This window comes from Panthera onca, chromosome A1, assembly GCF_046562875.1.
Source record: "Panthera onca isolate mPanOnc1 chromosome A1, mPanOnc1 haplotype 2, whole genome shotgun sequence".
In the NCBI taxonomy this organism is placed as follows: domain Eukaryota; kingdom Metazoa; phylum Chordata; class Mammalia; order Carnivora; family Felidae; genus Panthera; species Panthera onca.
Window position 1 is genome coordinate 187,528,849 of NC_138339.1, and position 16,788 is coordinate 187,545,636.

The 16,788-nt window shown below is 34.5% G+C and overlaps 1 protein-coding gene across 14 annotated transcripts in view; it reads left to right on the forward strand.

Moving 5' to 3' along the window:
* Positions 1-16,788, forward strand: part of RBM26 (RNA binding motif protein 26) — an 88,643-nt gene that overhangs the window by 22,328 nt on the left and 49,527 nt on the right. For 6 of the 14 annotated variants that reach the window (XM_060636876.3, XM_060636882.3, XM_060636883.3 and 3 more), the window contains exons 2-9: positions 7,541-7,659; positions 8,275-8,411; positions 10,455-10,543; positions 11,216-11,433; positions 13,129-13,389; positions 14,155-14,394; positions 14,822-14,992; positions 15,357-15,512. In XM_060636876.3, coding sequence (XP_060492859.2) covers positions 7,541-7,659; positions 8,275-8,411; positions 10,455-10,543; positions 11,216-11,433; positions 13,129-13,389; positions 14,155-14,394; positions 14,822-14,992; positions 15,357-15,512 — 1,391 coding nt within the window. The remainder of the gene's footprint in view (positions 1-7,540; positions 7,660-8,274; positions 8,412-10,454; positions 10,544-11,215; positions 11,434-13,128; positions 13,390-14,154; positions 14,395-14,821; positions 14,993-15,356; positions 15,513-16,788) is intronic. The other 8 variants (XM_081795020.1, XM_060636880.3, XM_060636878.3 and 5 more) reach the window with 3 other exon arrangements.

Consider the following 16,788-nt stretch of genomic DNA (forward strand, 5'->3'; position numbering starts at 1 on the left):
GATTTGTTATTTTTTGACTTATATTTATATAAATAATTGTTATACTTATTTTATGATTTGTTATTTTATACTAAATAATTTAAATTATTTTCAGTTTTAATTTCTAATTTGGTAAATACTGATAGATGTAAACCTTTTATTTTTTAAGTTTATTTATTTATTTTGAGAGAGAAAGGAAGTGCATGTACACACGAGCAGGGAAGGAGGGGCAGAGAGAGGGAGAGAGAGCCCAAGCAGGCTTGTGTGGCTTGAACCCACAAACCATAAGATCCAAAATCAAGAGTTAGACGCTCAACCAGCTGAACCACCCAGCAGTCCCAGATAGATGTACCCCTTTTAAATAAAAGCTCTTTGGAGTTCTCTATAATTTTTAACATGTAAAGGAATCCTGAGACCAAAATGTTTGAAAACTACCATTGTTAAGGTATTGCTGCTATTTCTTGGGGGTAATATAGGGAATGAAAGAACTGACTGAACAGTTTTCAGTGTTGTAATTATATATATTGTGGTAAGTGTTTGCAGTGATAAGTGATTGGTATGATGCTCATGGATCGATCATGTTTAGATATGCTTATATTTTATCTTGTAGAATGAAGTGGTGTGATAATTCTAAAGAATAACCTTTCTTTAAAGATTTTTTTCTCTGAAGGTTTTTGCGGTAGTTAATTACTGCATACAAATAATCTATTTTTGCCTCCTTACTTGAATTGAATGAAGCTGTATAATAACCTATGGCAATTGAGTTTTTCAATATATGCATTATAATTGTTGCAATGGGATTTGGATTTCTAAATGATAATCCTAAGCATAGAATAATAGAACTATGACTTTGATGCAAATTAGATATTTTTCTTGAATATAAAGTGAAAATTTGGTGGGAACAGATGTGGGTGTATATCCGTGTTCTAAAGTTACTGAGTTAACATATTTAAATTTAATTTTTAATTTCCACTGCCACCTCCAGCTACACCTTCTCAAGATTACCGAAAATGGAAGCTTGGGTTCAGTTCCTTCATTTATCTTCCACTGAGTTTCTAAAGCGTTGCTTGAGAAACTTGAGTAAAACAAAACAAACTTCTTTTTGAAAAAATGTACTAGAAGGGTACCTTTTTTAATTTTAATGTGCCATTACTATTTTGAAACTCCTAAATTAAAAGGTAAAAACTAATATGAAAAGTGTGTTAGGATTAATTTACAATCATTGTAACTAGGGGCAATTTGATTCATGCTGTTTAAAGTATTACTTAATAAAAGTCTCTTCCTCTGGGGTATTTTATTACTTTTTTTAATGTTTATTTTGAGAGAGAGTGAGCCTGTGCCCACAGGAGAGGGGCAGAAAGAGGGAGAGAGAGAATCTCAAGCAGGCTCCATGCCCAGCACAGAGCCTGACATGGGGCTCCATCCTACAAACCATGAGATCATGACCTGAGCCAAAACCAAGAGTTGGGATGCTCAACTAACTGAGCCACTCAGGCGCCCCTGGGAGATTTTATTTTAGCATTTGACTTTCTGCATTACTTTGGCTTCTCCAGCTTACTTAGTGTATGTACTTCCCTCCCCAGATACTGTTGGAAGAGAATGACCTTAGATGGTCACCCGTGCTAATGCTTTTCACTATTATTACTCTATCCTTAACATAAATTCAAAGATTGTTAAAATTTTACTTTTAGGTCTTTACAATTTTTGGTTTGAATGACTTCATAGTGATTTGGACTTTTAATTTGTCAAAGCTCACTGAAACAGTTAATTTTAAATCTTTACAGGAGAGGTTAGAAATCCAGCTATTCATGAATGCTGTCTTTGCTCCATTCCACTAGACTTCTGTGCCTCAAGTGTCAAATAAGCATCCACTCCAGGCCTTTTCTCTTGAGTTCCCTTGGTCTAGGCTGTCCTTTTTCCAGATAGCCCAAAGCTGGTTTGTACTCCATTTTGATCCCTGTTTAGATTCAGTTTAATGTTATTTCATCAGGGTCCTTCCCTGATGATCTTATCTAATATGTATTCATTCATTCCTCTCCTCTTTCCTGTTTCTTCCTCCTTCCTTTGCTTCATTACTTTTACTCTGTTTTATCCCCACGCTTTACATTATTTTTCCTCAGAGCACTTGTCTACGTGACAGTATGTTGTGTAGATCTATGTGTGTATTGTGTCTCCTCGCTATACCCCTAATGTAAATTCTGTGAGAACAGGAACTTAAGTTTTTTCAAAGTTGTATCCTCAAGATCTAGAATAGCGCCTTACGTAGTACGTGCTTAAATATTTTCAAAAGATGAATGTGATATTTGGAAGATAATCAGTAAATCATGTTATTTTCAGTACTTTATGAAGATGAAAAAGAAAGGATCCCTGAGAAAAGTGAGCGGTTGATCTAGTGAGATAGATTTGAATATATTTTCTTTCTCTGTCTCAGTATATTTTGTCTTAGATGCTGTATTAGGCCCAGAGGCTACATGTGTGAGTAAGACGTTTTATTTTTGGATTTTCGTATGTTTTTGGTAAAATTCTCATGTAATAGTGTCTATTTTGTTTATAATGCCAGGTAACTTAATTTTTCTTATTACTAATATTTACAAGTCCATAATTATAAACAATACTGTATTATCTTATATTTCATATATCTGCATGAACAAAATTAAACCTAAGGGATTAAACTCTTACAGTTTTGTGAGCGATTTACTATCCATTCCAGTGCTTATCTGCCAGGGGCTGTTCAGCTTATGCTCAAAACCATTCTGATGATGGAAAACTCCCTTTCTTCTAAGCAGTTTATTCTGCCTTTGGGAGGCCTCTGGTTATTAAAAAAAGTTCATCTCTATTTTAAGCCAAAATCTGTTGCTTCCACTTACTGGTTCTAATTATATCCCATGGAGGATGTATTGAATAAGTGTAATCTTTTTTGTGATAGCCCTTCAATTATTTGAAAACCCACCAAGTTTTCTCTGACATTTCAATTTTCCAGGCTGAGAATCCCTAGTAAGCTATCTGATAATGATACTCATTTACTATTCTGGTCATTTCCCAGGAATCCGTTTGAGTTTGCTTATGTAGTTATAAAAGGTGGTACCTAGAAATGAAAGCTTTGGCTCTCTTTACTGTATAGGAGAGCTGCACTGTCCTCTTTAGTACTTAGTTTTTTATTTTATTGCATCTTTATGATTTAAGTTTTTCCCCAACCACTTCACACTTTGTCTCATATGACTTAATAACTAAAATACCTAGTTGTTCCTCTTCCACTCCATCTTTCACAAGTGCTGTTGGCAAATCATGTCTTATGCCTGCTTTATTTTGTAGTTTATGGTTTCTTTGTGTTTTGCCCACCCAGCCCTCTTCAACCCCCAACACACACACACACACACACACACACACACACACACAGGCACAAGGGTAATTGGAGTTGGGGCACTCTGTGGTTAATCTGATGTTTTATTGGCAGATTATGTACTTGCTTGGTTGAGAAGTACTTAATGGAACTTAGATTCAGGGAATTTGGCCTGTTTTCTAAGATAGGGATGAAGTTGGTCACTAAGTGTTCTTTGTACTGAAACTATTTTCAAAATCTGTTCTTTCTTTCGCTGTCTCTGGTGTGAAAGGAGATTTCAGTCTCACTTTTCTTTCACTGTTTCTAGAATGCTAGTAACATAGCATAGGGCAAAGTCTAGCTCTGACAAGATATATTCATTCAGTCTACAAATCTCTCATCAACAGTGGCAACTGGTGCAGTAAAGTACCACATGAACAATCTTGCTTGCCATGGAGACTTTTTTAAATAGCCCCTTACTATTTTAATATGATTTTCTTTGGTTAGGTGATTTAAACGTTTTTACTGCATTAATTTTGCATAGCAGGTTATTGCAAGGTGTTCACGTAATGTAGCATTGGCACATTTAATTAAGAGAAAAGAGAGCACATATTTTGCCTTTTCTTCTTGATTTATGACATTGTGGCATATTACTTTGTAGTTCAGATTTTTTTACTGAGCTGTAATTTTCAAGTACATACCTTTTTTATTTTTAAAAATAAATATGAAATCTTATAAGATTTAAGAAAAATTGCCTCTCAACTATAAATTTACCCATTTTTCTGTTAAATGTGAAATTATAAACCTTGCTTCTACCATATAATTTACAGTCTAACAGATTTTAAAAAGTAATTTGCCCTTTCAGACAATTTCAAGCATTTAGAATATTTGTGTATGGTAGTTAATTTGCTGTGGTGGTTGTTATTTTTATTGGTTTTTGATTTGATTCAGTTGCTTCCTGTAGAAGATGTTGAGTAATCATTGTTCAGAAATGATTCCGTCCTGTTGTTTTATGAAATTATAGTCTGTAAACCATAATATTACAGAAATTGCAAGGGTTTTTTTTTTCTAGATTTTTAGCTAGTAAAATTTTAATTGACTTACAGTGTCCTGTTTAGAAAAATAATGTAGCAACAATGAGATAGATTTGGTGTTTAGTTAAGAGAAATATAAACTCACAGTTAAGTCATTAGAAAAGCCATTACTAAGTTGAAAATTCACCACAACAGTCAGACCAGTGTTGAATAAAATTGTAGCATTTGGACTCAGTGTAGAGAGTCTGAATTGGTTTATTAACAGCAGTGCAATAAAACAGTATAACACAGTGATAGTATTATGTATCACAGTGATTTCCAACAAATTGAAGTTTGTTTAGCTTGATGTCTGGTTAAGTAAGTGTTTAGTCGACTGTGTTTATTCAGGTTACCTAACATGAATAGGTATTGTTTCAGGGTCTCTCATGCAGTATTACCAGATTGCTGGATCTAAGTAAAGCTATAGGTACATCATGAGATTATATTTGTCCCATTTCTTCATGCTTATTTTTATCACAGATGTAAATATTTCTATGCCCATTATGATAAAACATGAAAAAAATTGCTATAAATCATTTTGTCTCTTTTCTTTAAAGTGTGGGTTTAAGTACGTATATTGGAATAAATTTCAAAGGAAAAGTCTTAAAAAATTTTTTTCATGTACCGTTGGAACAGATTTCTTTTTTATTCTTGTTTAGGTAATAGCCCATTTCAAGTCTTTGTAAATAAATGGAAATAGACCTATGAGGAAAGTTGACTTATGATTACTAACAAATTACCCTGAAACTTAATTTAGTAGCACAGCAGACATTTATCACCTCATGACCTTTATCATTCCTGTGTCAGGAATTTAGAAGCAGGTTAGCTGAGTATTTCTGCCTCGGAATCATGAGATTGCAGTTAAGCTGTCAATCAGTTCTGTAGTCTTCTCAAGGTTCTACTGAGACTGTAGAATCGGCTTCCAAGCTCACTCACATGTGGTTATTGGCAGGAGACTCAGTCGTCTGGCTGTTGGCCAGAGCTCTAGCCAACAGAGCTCTCATTTCATTGCCACATGGTGCTTTCCATAAGGCTACTTGAGTGTCCTTGGAACATGGCAGCTGATTTCTCTAGAAGTGAATCCAGAAAGAGAGCATTCTTCTGCTGTTCTGTTTAGTTAAGTACCTAAATTGAGCCCTCTCTCAAAGGGTGGGGAATCAGGCTGTACCTTCTGAAGGGAAGAGTGAAGAATTTGAAGACATACTTAATTATCACAGCAATGTAGACTAGGAAGTCTTACAGTATATGATAAATGCTATATACTATTTTCTTAATAGAGTAGTTGTCAATTCTGACACTGTATTAGACTTAACCTGTGCAGCCTTTATGAAACATTGAAGCAAAACATAGATGGTTGTATTAGGCCTGTTGATTGACTTGCATTCAGGTTTTTCCATAGGCGTTTCTATTGTACAACCAAAGCTGTTCACTGTCTTTTTTTAAGATGTACTTTTTGATTCAGTGACATAGGTTATCGCTATACTTTTGTAGAACTGTTACAGAATAGAGCTAAATACAGTATGTACTGTGCATAGCACAAACTAGATTAGTAGATATTAATGCTTGGCTATTGCTAGTATTTTATTGTTATTCACCCTGACTTGTAAAATGGTCATTAATTAAATAGGTAACAATCTTAGCTTAGTTGAAAAAGAGTTATCTGACTTTTTGTTAGGGTGGGCATGGCCCAGGCATCAAAAACTTTCTCCCCTCACTCTGTTCCTCCTTCACTTGTCCCCGCTACCTGCTCCCCCCACTCAAAAAAAAAAAAAAAAAAAAAAAAGAAAAAGAAAAAAACAACCAATAACCATAATTATTTGTTTATACTTTCACATATTTGTTACTCAGACATAAGCCAATCCAAATATATAATTTCTTCTCTTTTTCCCACACAAATGGTAACATACCTGGTTTTCTCTACCTTTTTAAACTTGCCTCTTAAACTTAACAAATTCATAGGGAACATTTCTGTAGTAGGAAAACTTCTTCATTCTTTTTTGCATTTTTTTGGTGTATCCCATTCCTTGTGTAGATTTACTATACTATAATTGCTTTTTCCAGTCCTCTGTAAGTGGACATTTGCATTTTTATTTTCAATCAGTATGACAGTGAATGACTTGTCCATGTGTCATTTTGAGTATGTAAGTATGTCTGCGAGGCAACTTCAGAGAAGTAGAACTGCTGTCCGTTGTACTTGTGATTGTAAGCTGCCATACCTTAGGGGCTGCTGCTTTCCTCACAGCAGCCACGGTGTTTGAGAAAAACTGCTTGTATGCTCATAGTCTTATCTCCAGAATATATTTTCATATTTTTTAGATTTTTGCCAATTTTATAACCAAAAAATAGTATTTCAGTATAGCTTAAGTTTGAATTTCTCTTATGGATGAGGGTGTATTTTTACTCATATTCAGACTGACTTTTCTTTTTCTGTTCAGCATCTATTTGTATTCTTTGTCTTTTTTCTTTTATGATTTTGGTCTTACTAATTGATAGAAACTCTGCATATTAGGAGAATTCACCTTTTGCAAAAAACCATTTGAGCTTTTTTTATTTGTCTTTTGACTCTTCATTCTGAAGTTTTGCCCTTTTTTTGTACAATCAAATTACTCTTGTGATAACTTGCCATAACTCAAAAAGTCTTCATTACTCCAGAGTTCTAAAGTAACTGTCTTATTTTTTTCCGGATACTTTAATGCCCTTTATAAAAGCTAAAGTTTCTGTTGTTAATGTACTATGCAGTGGGTTTTCAGGTTTTATTTTAGTGCCCTCTCTGTCTGGATTTTCTTAGCTAATTTAGTTATTGGGATGGAGGGGAAGCCTTTTTGGATTTTTATTGGTGCCACACTAATACTACGTTTTTGATGTTTTGATACTGTTTTTACTTTGTTAAAACTTCTCTTTTAAATAATAGTAAAGCCTGCTGAGTTTTTAATACATATGTTAGTATATATGTGGAAGGATACTGAGTAATGGCCGCATATATCATGTAAAATACATTCCTATAAGAGAGAACTTGGATTTCTTCATTGCTTTATGGGCTAGGTGCTTTTTACATATATTAACTCACTTAACTACCATACTGACTGAGTCAGTTTTATAACTGGAGTTTTTAGAATGTGTAATTAATTGCTTATGGCTAAATTTCCTTCAACATTGTTTTTTTCTTCAGCTGTGATGCAGATCCATCAGCCCTAGCAAAATATGTTCTTGCTTTGGTAAAGAAAGATAAAAGTGAAAAAGAGTTAAAGGCATTATGTATTGATCAACTGGATGTATTTCTTCAAAAAGGTAAAAAAAATCTTTGGTTTAAAAATACTAGTTTATTTCAATAAATCATTTAAAGGAAGATTTTCCACAATATGAAAGAAACTCAGAGAATAGGCTCTAATTGTCATAAACAGTATTATTACTGATGTTAGCCATATATGGAAGCTTTTTTTCCCTTAACATCTTTATTCTCTTTTTTAAAGCATGCTGATACTTTTCCTTAAAAGATTAAATGATTGAATGCTTGTTTATTTAAAAATAGTACTGCTTAAGAAACTGCTTTGAATGTTGTCTAGATAGTGCTTCTAACTTTTTTCATGTTGCCACCATCTAGATAATGATGATATTTATGTTTGGCACACACGGCACGGGGTACATGGAGACAAGTCATGGCTGGAAGCAACTGGCCTAGAAGCTCTGGCCATCCTAGTCCCTCTACCCTGAAATTGAATGGATTAGTATTACCATAGGATTTGTGCCATGGCACACTGGTTGGAAAGCTCTTGGTGTTATAGTGTTCTAGATTTATAAAAGTCAGTGTATATTTCATCATATTGAACTCTGATGTGTAGAGGGGAAGAATTGATGTCTTAGCAAATCTCTTTAATCTGTGGTTTTTTTTGGGTTTATTTGTAGAGACACAGATATTTGTGGAAAAACTTTTTGATGCTGTGAATACAAAGAGTTATCTACCTCCTCCAGAGCAGCCATCATCAGGAAGCTTAAAGGTAGAATTTTTTCAGCACCAAGAAAAAGATATAAAAAAAGAAGAGGTAAGGATTTGTGTTAAACCTTGGATGTTCTTTAAAAGCATATAAGGAATTAGGGGTGCCTGGGTGGCTTAGTTGGTTAAATGTCCGACTTCGACTCAGGTCATGACCTTATGGTTCATGAACAAGTTTGAACCTTTCATCGGGTTCTGTGCTGACTGCTCAGAGCCTGGAGCCAACTTTAGATTCTTTGTCTCCCTGTCTCTCTCTCTCTGCTCCTCCCCCCACTCATGGTCTGTCTGTCTGTCTGTCTGTCTCTCTCTCTCTCAAAAATAAACATTAAAAAAATTTTTTTTAACATACATGGAATAATTAAACTGAATTTTACTTTTTGTATTTGTATCGAGATTTCTCAAGAACATCCCTTGGAGCAGTCATAGGATTTAGCCTGTTGTCATACTCACGGCTGTGATTTCTTACAGCAGAATCAGCATAGGGAAAAGGAAAAAGTGGGTGTTGCAAAGTCTGGGGGAAAATAGGCACAAGCTTCCATAGGCTTCTCCCAGTGGAATCACAGAAGATCTTAACAAGTAGTTCAACACATGTGAACCAGGGAAGCTCTTAGCGACTCAGTGTCCAGGGTTTCAATTTAGGGCTGGTCACACATGAACCTTCGGCCTAATATGTACCAACATTTCAAACTCCCAGAGGAGAGCATGTGTTCAGCCTAAAACCATATTGTTTACACAAACAATTCAGGCATATAGTGAGCTATTATTGTCAGGGAATGATGGGAACCCTTCAGAAATCAAAGTTCACAGATGCAAGCCAAGAGCTTATCTTACAAGAAGCAGGCCTTTCTGAGGCTAACAGTCTCAGGTTTACTTTTAACTCTCTTATGCATAGTATCTTACACTATGGACTTGCATTAAAAAAGGCTTTTAAGCAGTGTTTCTCGAAGTTTGGCCTAGTGATAGGATTTCCATTTTTCATCCAACATAGAACACTTTTGACAGTGAGAGGCTCCTCCCAGAGGGATATCGGAACAACTGGCATAAATGGACACAGTTATATTATCCTGTAGACTGCCTGCATCAGAATATCTTAGACTTCTTGTTAAAAATGGAAAACCTTGAGCCCTGTCATATTTACAGAAGCCACATGTTCAATATTTCCTCTATTTGTTTATCCTCTAAATCCTGTTTTTCCTGGTAACACCTGTTAATGTCCTATGTAACCTGTGTTCTAGACAGTACAGCATGGAAAATTCTGGCCTCAGAAAAGTAGCATTGGTAAAGGGAATATTTTCCAGGGGTGCTTTCTATTAATAATGTAATATGAATGGAGGCCCTTTGTAGAAAGGAGGAATATATAGTTGCTGTATTGCTATGAGAAACTTGAAGAACTGTTTCTCCTTGTTTATTGTTTTTTCATATGTCTCTATTTCTGACTTGGTTAGTTTTTTGTTTATTTTTGAAAAAAAATTTTTTTAATTGTTTTAAATGTTTATTTACTTTTGAGAGAGAGAGAGCGCGCACACGCACACACAAGTCGGGGGAGGGACAGAAAGAGATAAGGAGACACGGAATCCGAAGTAGGCTCCAGGCTCTGAGCTGTCAGCACAGAGCCCAATGCGGGGTTCAAACTCAGGAACTGTGAGATCATGATCTGAGCAGAAGTCGGACGCTTAACCAAATGAGCCACCTAGCTGCCCTTTGACTTGGTTAGTTCTAATGCATTCTCCTATATTAATGTGTTTGGTGCCAGACCAAATTCATGAAACCAAAACATGAATGTATGTTGGAATTTTGAAAGAAGGAATAAAAGTGGCTTTAGACTAATAATGTTAAAATGAGAACACTTGTCTAAATCTTTTTTCACAGCTGTTACTATCTAAGATAAACATTTTTGAGTCTTGTTTGAATTTACTTTAACTTTCAACAAGCCTTTTTTCTATTGTTAAATGAAATGATTGTACTCGAAATGTATATTTTTAATGCTTTTAGAAGAAAACACTCTTCTGGTTTAATATCAGTTAAGTCACTGAAATAGTAATATGGCAAGGAATAACTTGCTAAACTTAGCAAATTTTTCTTTGTATATCAGATCACAAAGGAGGAAGAGCGAGAGAAGAAGTTTTCCAGAAGGCTAAATCATAGTCCTCCCCAGTCAAGTTCCCGATACAGAGAAAATAGGTGATCGATTTATTGAACCATGTTCACTGTTCAGACATTGGATATCTTTTATATGAATGCTTAGACTGATTATCTTTTGTTTAGGGGCAAGTAGTGTGTACTCTTCTATTGGTCTAGGACAGTGCAACTCAGTCCTTTCTTACCAAGAGTATTTGTGTCAGATTTGTAGGTTCTGGAAGTGATGTTTAAAAAAGGGCTTGGCATGCATTAATTATTGCTATTGTTTTTATTTCCATCTTCAAATTCCAGTGAAATCTTAGTGTGAGAATGTTTTTTGCATGAATTTTTCCCTTTAGTGTGAATAAATTATTTTTCCCCACTAAGGCTTCAAAAGCATTTAGAGGCCAATTATATGTGATACATGCCTATAAGTATGAGTTATATGTACAAGATCGTATGTTCTATACGACATGATGTACAGATGCTAAATGTAAAAATGTCTTTGTGTATAAGACAAAGGACTGAGTTATTTGGGAGGTTTTTTTTCCTTTAAAGTGTTTTAGAGTTCTTGAGCAGATCATGTTCAGTTTTTTCAGTTTGAGTTTCCTATATTTGCGGTGGGTTAAAGAATCATAACATTATAAGAATTAAATAATACTTTTGCATTTAATGATTCTTTTCCTGTATCCACTTAAAAATTATTTTCCTAAAAGTGATCATTTATTTCTTTAGAAGTCGTGATGAGAGGAAAAAAGATGATCGTTCTCGCAAAAGAGATTATGATCGAAACCCTCCTCGAAGAGATTCATACAGAGATCGGTACAATAGAAGACGAGGCCGAAGTCGCAGTTACAGCAGGAGTCGGAGTCGAAGTTGGAGTAAAGAGAGACTTCGTGACAGGGATAGGGATAGAAGTAGGACTAGAAGCAGAAGCAGAACACGAAGCCGGGGTAAATAATTCATATATATGTATGTTCTGATTAGCATTCTTCTGTTGTGAAAAAACTGTATTTGAGTTTTAATTTTTGTTAGTGTTGTCTTCATTTTTTCCATTTTGATGTATTTTGTGGTCCAAGTGAATGCTTTTTTAAAAATTTCTTCTAAAATTTTTATTTCATGCACATTTTAACCACAGTGAATCACCACTGCATGCCTTTCAGAATGACTGAAAGTGAAAAGGCTGACTCTATCTAGTATTAGTAACGATGGAGATAAACTGAACTCTTTGGAACATACTTTCATTATATCTTAAAAATTAAATCTATACATACTGAATGACCCAGCTGTCCTAACGCCTGAGTATTTAAGAGAAACAGAAGTGTATTTCTACAGAGACTGTACATGAGTGATCATGGTACGTTTGTTTGCAGTAGCCAAACACTAGAAACAACTCAGATGTCATGTGAATGGATAAACTGATGCATCCGTACAGTGGATGAAAAGAACAGAACTTTGGATAATGTGTGTGACACAAGGATGGATCTCAAAATAATACTGCTGAGTGAAAGAAGCTAGATGAGAAAGAATATATATATAAAATTTTAGAAAATGCAAATTAATCTATGGTGATAGGAAACAAATCCGTGGTCACCTGGCATGGAGTAAAGGACAGATGACTTACTAAGGAGCAAAGGGTACTTTTGGGGGGTGATGATTATGTATTAGTGTGTATATTATTTTGGTTACGGTGTTTGGTTTCACATGTGTATACATAGATAAAATTCATTAAATTGTATAAATGTATTCAGTTTATACCTTAAAATTAAGAAAACAATTAAATTTCTCATTTCAGCTGTGTGTATTTGCAAGAGCATGTCATTTCCAACATGTATAATTTTTCTTCCAGTGTGTGTTATTGAAAGGAAGAAACCAAAGGAGATAAAAACAACTAAAACACCTTCAAATAAAACACCTTTACTCAAGCTTAGATTTTTTGCTACTCTTTCAGCCTATATTGTACAGTCACCTTTAGTTATTGGGAAACAATTTTTATTTCTATTATACCAAGTCTGCGTATAAGCTTTATACTTCGCCGTTACTTTTTTCTTAGTGTTTTCCTCCTCTGTGATCTAGGTGTACTAGGCCTTTCCACATAACGCTTTATGTAACTAGTCTCCTTAATCCTTTTCTCTTTCCTTGGGACCATAGACAGCCTAGCTAATGTTTTTGTTCATGTTTAATATGAACTTTTTTTCCTTCCTCTTTGCTCATCCATTTCTATCTTCAATAAATAGCTTTCACCATTAATATTATTAATAATGCATGGTATTTATTAAAAAGGCATGCTAGGAACTTTAGGTAGATGACAAATGTTCATCACAGAGAAAATAACCATATTTTAGTTTATGTTTTGTGGGCTGAAGTTACGCATACTAAGATTGTAGTGAAGAAAATCTCTTTTCTGTAAACAGAAAAAATGTTCATTAAGTGTAGCAACATATGTAATTTTATAGTATAGGTCATATTGAAAAGAAACCGCTGATCTTGGAACATTGTATATTCATTTAGTAGTTTTCAAAAGAAAAGGAGGACTGTGTAAAATATGAACATTTTTTTTCTGTTCAGCAAAATTACCACTGTTTTGTAGATCTGGGACTTCTTTTTAATAGAGTATAATTTTATAAGTCATTTATATTTTGTTGCAGAAAGGGATCTAGTAAAACCTAAATACGACCTGGATAGAACAGATCCACTAGAAAACAATTATACTCCAGTCTCTTCGGTACCCAATATATCATCTGGTCACTACCCTGTACCTACTTTGAGCAGCACTATTACAGTAATTGCTCCTACTCATCATGGTAATAACACTACCGAAAGTTGGTCTGAATTTCATGAAGACCAAGTGGACCATAACTCATATGTAAGACCACCCATGCCAAAGAAACGGTGTAGAGACTATGATGGTAAGTCTTTCTAATGTTTCATGACGTACTGAGTCAGTATTTCCGGTTGACAGCATTCCATGAGTCTAGATTTTATAGTTACTCAAAGATAATTAATGTATTGGAAATGGTGGTAAATTAGTCTTAGCACTTCTTGAATTCCTCATATTATTTAAACCTTCATTAGTCACCACTGACTGTTGTATACCAATTTAAAGATATTGCTTATTTACACATAAATCTTAATAGATTTTTGAAGTTTACCAAACAAAAATATTTACTGAGTTATTTGAGAATCTGCTACTGAAACATTCTTGACAAAACTTACTTCTTTAGAAGTAAATAGTTATTGGCATGTAAGCAGAACCTAGACATGTGACTCACCTGTATAAGAATTTTATTAATGAAGACTCTTAAAGTTTTACTGTAAAAGTTTTATAATTTGTATTAAGGCTGTAGTTGCAATAGTCTTAAAGTTTTTGGTGAGATATAAATGAAGTATTTCTAGTGACAAAAAGTATACTATAATATGTATATTATGTTATAAAAGTTATATATTATGTCTTGCTAGCTAAGTAGACTTATTTTAATTTGGTGATGTATTTTTTAATGTGTGTGTTAGCTATATTATCTACTTCAAAATTATATTACTGGAAATTAGCTCTCACATAGTTAAACTGGCCCAATGTTAAAATTTTTTTATTTTTAAAAGTCTTGCCTTTGATAACTTATAGAAAATTGATATATCCAGCACTTAACCATATTTTTAATTATTCTTCCTTACAGAAAAAGGTTTCTGTATGAGAGGAGACATGTGCCCTTTTGACCACGGAAGTGACCCCGTAGTTGTAGAAGATGTGAATCTTCCTGGCATGCTGCCTTTCCCAGCACAGCCTCCAGTTGTTGAAGGACCACCTCCTCCTGGACTTCCCCCACCTCCACCAATTCTTACACCCCCACCTGTGAATCTGAGACCCCCAGTGCCACCACCAGGCCCATTACCACCCAGCCTTCCACCTGTCACAGGTAAGTAACTACATTTGCTTGCTGGTGCCTAATATCTGTCTCTTCATAGTCTTTACAAAGTTAATGGTTTGATGCTTGCTTTTGTTAAAAATATCTAAAGTAATCCTATAGTTGCCTGCTAAAAACTAAGAGCAAGGTACTCTTACTTAGAATATACTCTTGACTTCGCAGGCTTTGCCAGACCTATGGTTTACTGTGGTTTGGAGTGGCCCTGACTTAATGCACGTCCCTGATAAATCCCAGCTGCCAGTAGTCCTTTATAGCTTATAAGACAAACCTGTTTTTGGTATACATTAACAGGATATCTTACCTTAGAAAACTAATACAGTTGTAAGAACTTGGGAGTTTGTAGATATTATAATTGTGCTGATAAATGAGAATATCATGTTTGGATATATAGTAACTTATTTTATTTGTTTGCTTTCAGATGATATTTCTTATTCTTTGGTTTTGACAGGACCACCACCTCCACTTCCTCCTTTGCAGCCATCTGGCATGGATGCTCCCCCAAACTCTGCAACCAGTTCTGTTCCTACCGTAGTAACGACTGGCATCCATCACCAGCCTCCTCCTGCTCCACCCTCTCTTTTTACTGCAGGTGCAGTTTTGCCCCTCTTTGTATTCATAATGTAATGAAGTTTTAGAGCAGAGTTTTAGGTAGGAATATAAAAACGTCTAGAGACTGACTAGCTCTATTAGGTTTATTTTTCTCACTAAAATCCTATAGAATAAGATGTAGATTAGCGAATGGATGTTAAATGCAAGTCCTCATTTATGATTTGTTTTAAAAACTAAGTTATATTTGGTTTAATAACATTTTCATTTTTATAAAACTAAATTTTCTTTTTAATGCATACAGCATGTTAGCTGTATATTAGAATATGTTGTGTAATGTACTTTTTTTTTATTATCAATGTAAAAATATTACCAAGTGGCGTTTTATAATTGTTTTTTAATTACAGTTTTTGTATTACCAGATACATATGACACAGACGGCTACAATCCTGAAGCCCCCAGCATAACAAACACTTCCAGACCTATGTATAGACACAGAGTGCACGCACAGAGGCCTAACTTGATAGGACTGACATCAGGGGATATGGATTTGCCACCCAGAGGTACCCCAGTTAATCTTCTCTTCTTATCATTTTCATATCATGAATGGCAAGACATTTGTAAAGAATGTGGTTTTGCATTTATTGGGGTTGAGAAAGGGATGGTGATTAAGTTTATTCCTCTGATGCTTTGGTCTCTCTTAAGAGAAAAGGTAGTGTGTGATTCTCTATTTCTGTTACTGGTGCCACTTTATTCTGCCACCTAAGGGGAAAGGAATTTCCGAAAAGTGCATATTTTCTAAGGTAGCTTTTTGGGGTATTTTCTATCATTTGCAGTCTTAATTGGTTCATTTAAACTCTTGAAAATAATGCTTAATTCCTGAAAATAGATATTTTTTTCATAGATTGGATAATGAAATCAGCTTTACAAACTTGTGGTTGATACGCATTTTACATGTATTGAATTTGTTACGTTAAGCAAAAAGAATTATTTTTTAGGAAGTGACTCATTAGCTTCTAAAATTCTCTTACAGGAGACAGACTATATGATAAGATTTCTAAATGAGAGAAGACGATAAGAGTTTTGATGATAAAGTCAGAAGCTGGGGGGACCTATGTATAGACTGCTGGGAGCAAAACTGCTGTCCTGGGGGTGCAAACTGATAGGAAGGTTCAGAGGAGGGAGAGCACTGGTATTTGTTTGAAAGAGGGAGCGTTTGCTACAGATAGTATTTGACATCAGGGGATGAGGGATTGTTAGACATAATGGAAAATATTATGTAGGCCAATACTTACAGATCTTTTTCCTTAATTCAACTAATTTTTAAATCCCATTTTCTTTCTAGTCTTGCTGTCTTTTTTTTCTAGTCAAAAAAAAAGAAAAAGTCATGCCTCATTAATCACAAATAAAATAACCCAACTTGTTAAATAACAGTCAATACCTAATGTGGTTTAGTAAGCTTGTGATTACTATACTTTGCATTTTTTGATTTGTTTGTTGAAGCTATCGGATTCTGAGCATCTAACTTCAGTGTTCAAAGCACTTTTTATAATAGAGATATGAGGAACATGATAATTTATATCCAGTTTAATTTATATCATCTTTGACATCAGAGGAAAGCATTTCATGTGGATGCCACCTTTCCCTTCATACCTTTTAAATTCTCATTGAGGAATTCTAATAGCTATCATTAACAACAACTAGAGAAGAAAAGATTTTTTAACAGTTTTATGTAAGGGACATAAGATTTCTCATAAATGAAAGTTATAAGCCACTTAAGATTGTGGCTCTTTATCCCTCAAATCTCTTACTTGACTAGTTCAGAGAAAACCCTTTTTT